At 46.7% G+C, this 2,171-nt stretch overlaps 1 protein-coding gene across 1 annotated transcript; it reads left to right on the top strand.

The window, feature by feature from the left end:
• Positions 1-218: 218 nt before the first annotated feature.
• LOC135819985 (acylphosphatase-1-like) lies at positions 219-728 on the top strand. The gene has a single exon (XM_065333285.1). It carries the CDS (start codon positions 219-221, stop codon positions 726-728), a length of 510 nt encoding a protein of 169 aa, XP_065189357.1.
• The last annotated feature ends 1,443 nt before the right edge of the window (positions 729-2,171 follow it).

Below are 2,171 nucleotides of genomic sequence, written 5' to 3'. Positions count from 1 at the left end.
CTCGACTCCCTGATCGCTAGTGAGTGTGACAGTATCTGATGAGTATACAGACGTGATTCACGCACAATTACAAGTACATGACTGTAGTCAGTATTTCCTCTTTTTCATTTTTGTTTCTGGCATTCTAATTTTTCCCATCTTTATCTCTACTTCGACCGTCGACGCGTCACTGTCCGTGCAGTTCGAGCACCTCACTCAGTTCAGATGCTTTACTTAGGATGCGAACCCAGACGACTTCCGTTCCCTGGGCGTTGCTGCAGAGTGTAGTTGCCTTGGCGTGTGGATTCTTCTGTCTGTCGGTAATTCTTCATTCGTTCGAACTGCTTTTCAGCAACCTGGCGACTGGCGGTGTGAGCAGACCAGCAGCAGCTACTGCTGCTGCTGGCGCTGGAGCTGTTGCTGGTGGTGTCAGCGGCGGTGCTCGTCCTGCGCAGGGCAAATTGTTGTCAGTGGAGTTCGAGGTGCATGGCAAGGTGCAGGGCGTCTTCTTCAGAAAGCACACCAAGCAGAACGCCGAGAAGCACGGCCTGACCGGATGGGTAAGGAACACGATCTACAACACAGTCGTAGGTACCATCGAAGGTCCCCAGCAGAACATCCACACCATGAAGCAGTGGCTGCGTACGAAAGGAAGCCCCAGGTCGAGAGTTGACCGGTGCAGTTTCAAGAGTGAGCGTACCATTCACACACGTCGCTACAAAACATTTGAAATACAGAAGACAACTTAGCGAGGGTTGCCAGAGCATCGAAAAGTCTGTCATGAGCAATCCACGATTCATAGCATACTTTCAAGCTTTACAATATTGACTCTCATTATCTCCGTCCTCCAGTGTGAAAAATTGTCAGATATGATACTCCAAGTCAAGATACAATAATTAATTTATGACGCATATCGGCTTGAGTAAATAAAGTCAAAGCTTCTGTTCTATATTTTCAGGGCTCACCCTAATCAGGCTCTATAATCAATCCTTAGCTTGTCTTGAAAGCCGCGAAGTTGGTGGCACTGTAGTTCACTGTGACTTGTCTTGGTATTTTGGTGATGATGCTCGGCCTTCAGTACCGGGCGGCATAGAATCGGCAATGGTGCTCTTTGCTGCAGCTCGCTTGTGTGCGTATGAAGCCAGTTATGTTCAATGTAGTACGGCGGTGGTTTTCGTGGCTGTGCCGCTACGCATGAAGCTGTGGTGCAGATGAGTAAATACGCATGTGTGACCGGTGTCGGTATGCACTCGTGCCAGTGGATATAATATGTACATGATTGTACATGTATTCAAGTGGAGTGTCTACTGATTGTGGTCAAGACAGTGGCTACGGTCACCTAGATAATGATTGCTTTTGTAGTTTTGTGTCTCTTTCTTGCATAACCGCGGCACCGTATCTACATCAGTACATGCTTGTACTCCTTCCTGCAGAATTATCGGAAATAGCTCGTGTGTAAGGAACTTACTGGTAGTTCATCATGTATGGAGTTCATCCATTGAGCAAAGCTATACCATTTCATGTCGGCAGCACACAGAGGTGTAACTGCAGCTGTATGTTTATAAGACTAGTACTACTAGCTGTGTTGCTCTGACTACCGACTACATGTACTAGTAGTAGTACTTCAAAGAAGGTACTACATGTACTACTACTACTGTAGTACTAGCCAGCGGCAATCATTTGAATGTACCGGTATACTAGTAATGTGCCGGCCGTGTGGCCCTCTTGCCAAGAGTAAATAAAATGCTAGTCCGGTTGAGCGAGGTTCCAGATACTAGTAGCCGGATCGAGATTCCAGATAGCCGGATCTGGATACTGAGCGAGGTTCAACTGGGCTAAAGGATATTGTATTGTCAGCATTAGTTGCTGGATGCGCTTTGAGTTTGTAGCTCGGGGAACCCTGGCTGACCCAGCTTCCGTCAAAATGTCAAAAATGCCTCGGACAGGTTGACATGTGCGTTTTCAGTACAATCAGACCATATCCGGTCCTCTTCTATCTGGATCCCTCGCCATCCGGAAGAAGATTGTTGGTTACCTATTTACAGCATATGCCATACCTACATTGTACATACAGTATGTGTGTTCGATTATCCGGTTCCCTCGCCTATCCGGATATTTTTTACTTCAACGTACATGTACAGTGTATGTAAAATGTAAGTAGCATAGCAAGTTTTAACCCGGATATCCGCAGA

This window comes from Sycon ciliatum, chromosome 6 (genome assembly GCF_964019385.1).
Source record: "Sycon ciliatum chromosome 6, ocSycCili1.1, whole genome shotgun sequence".
NCBI classification, from domain to species: Eukaryota; Metazoa; Porifera; class Calcarea; order Leucosolenida; family Sycettidae; genus Sycon; species Sycon ciliatum.
This window is presented reverse-complemented; position numbering and strand designations above follow the sequence as displayed.

What these genes read in the sequence shown, in the direction of transcription:
- LOC135819985 (XM_065333285.1), top strand. Translation starts at nt 219, where the DNA reads ATGCGAACCCAGACGACTTCCGTTCCCTGGGCGTTGCTGCAGAGTGTA.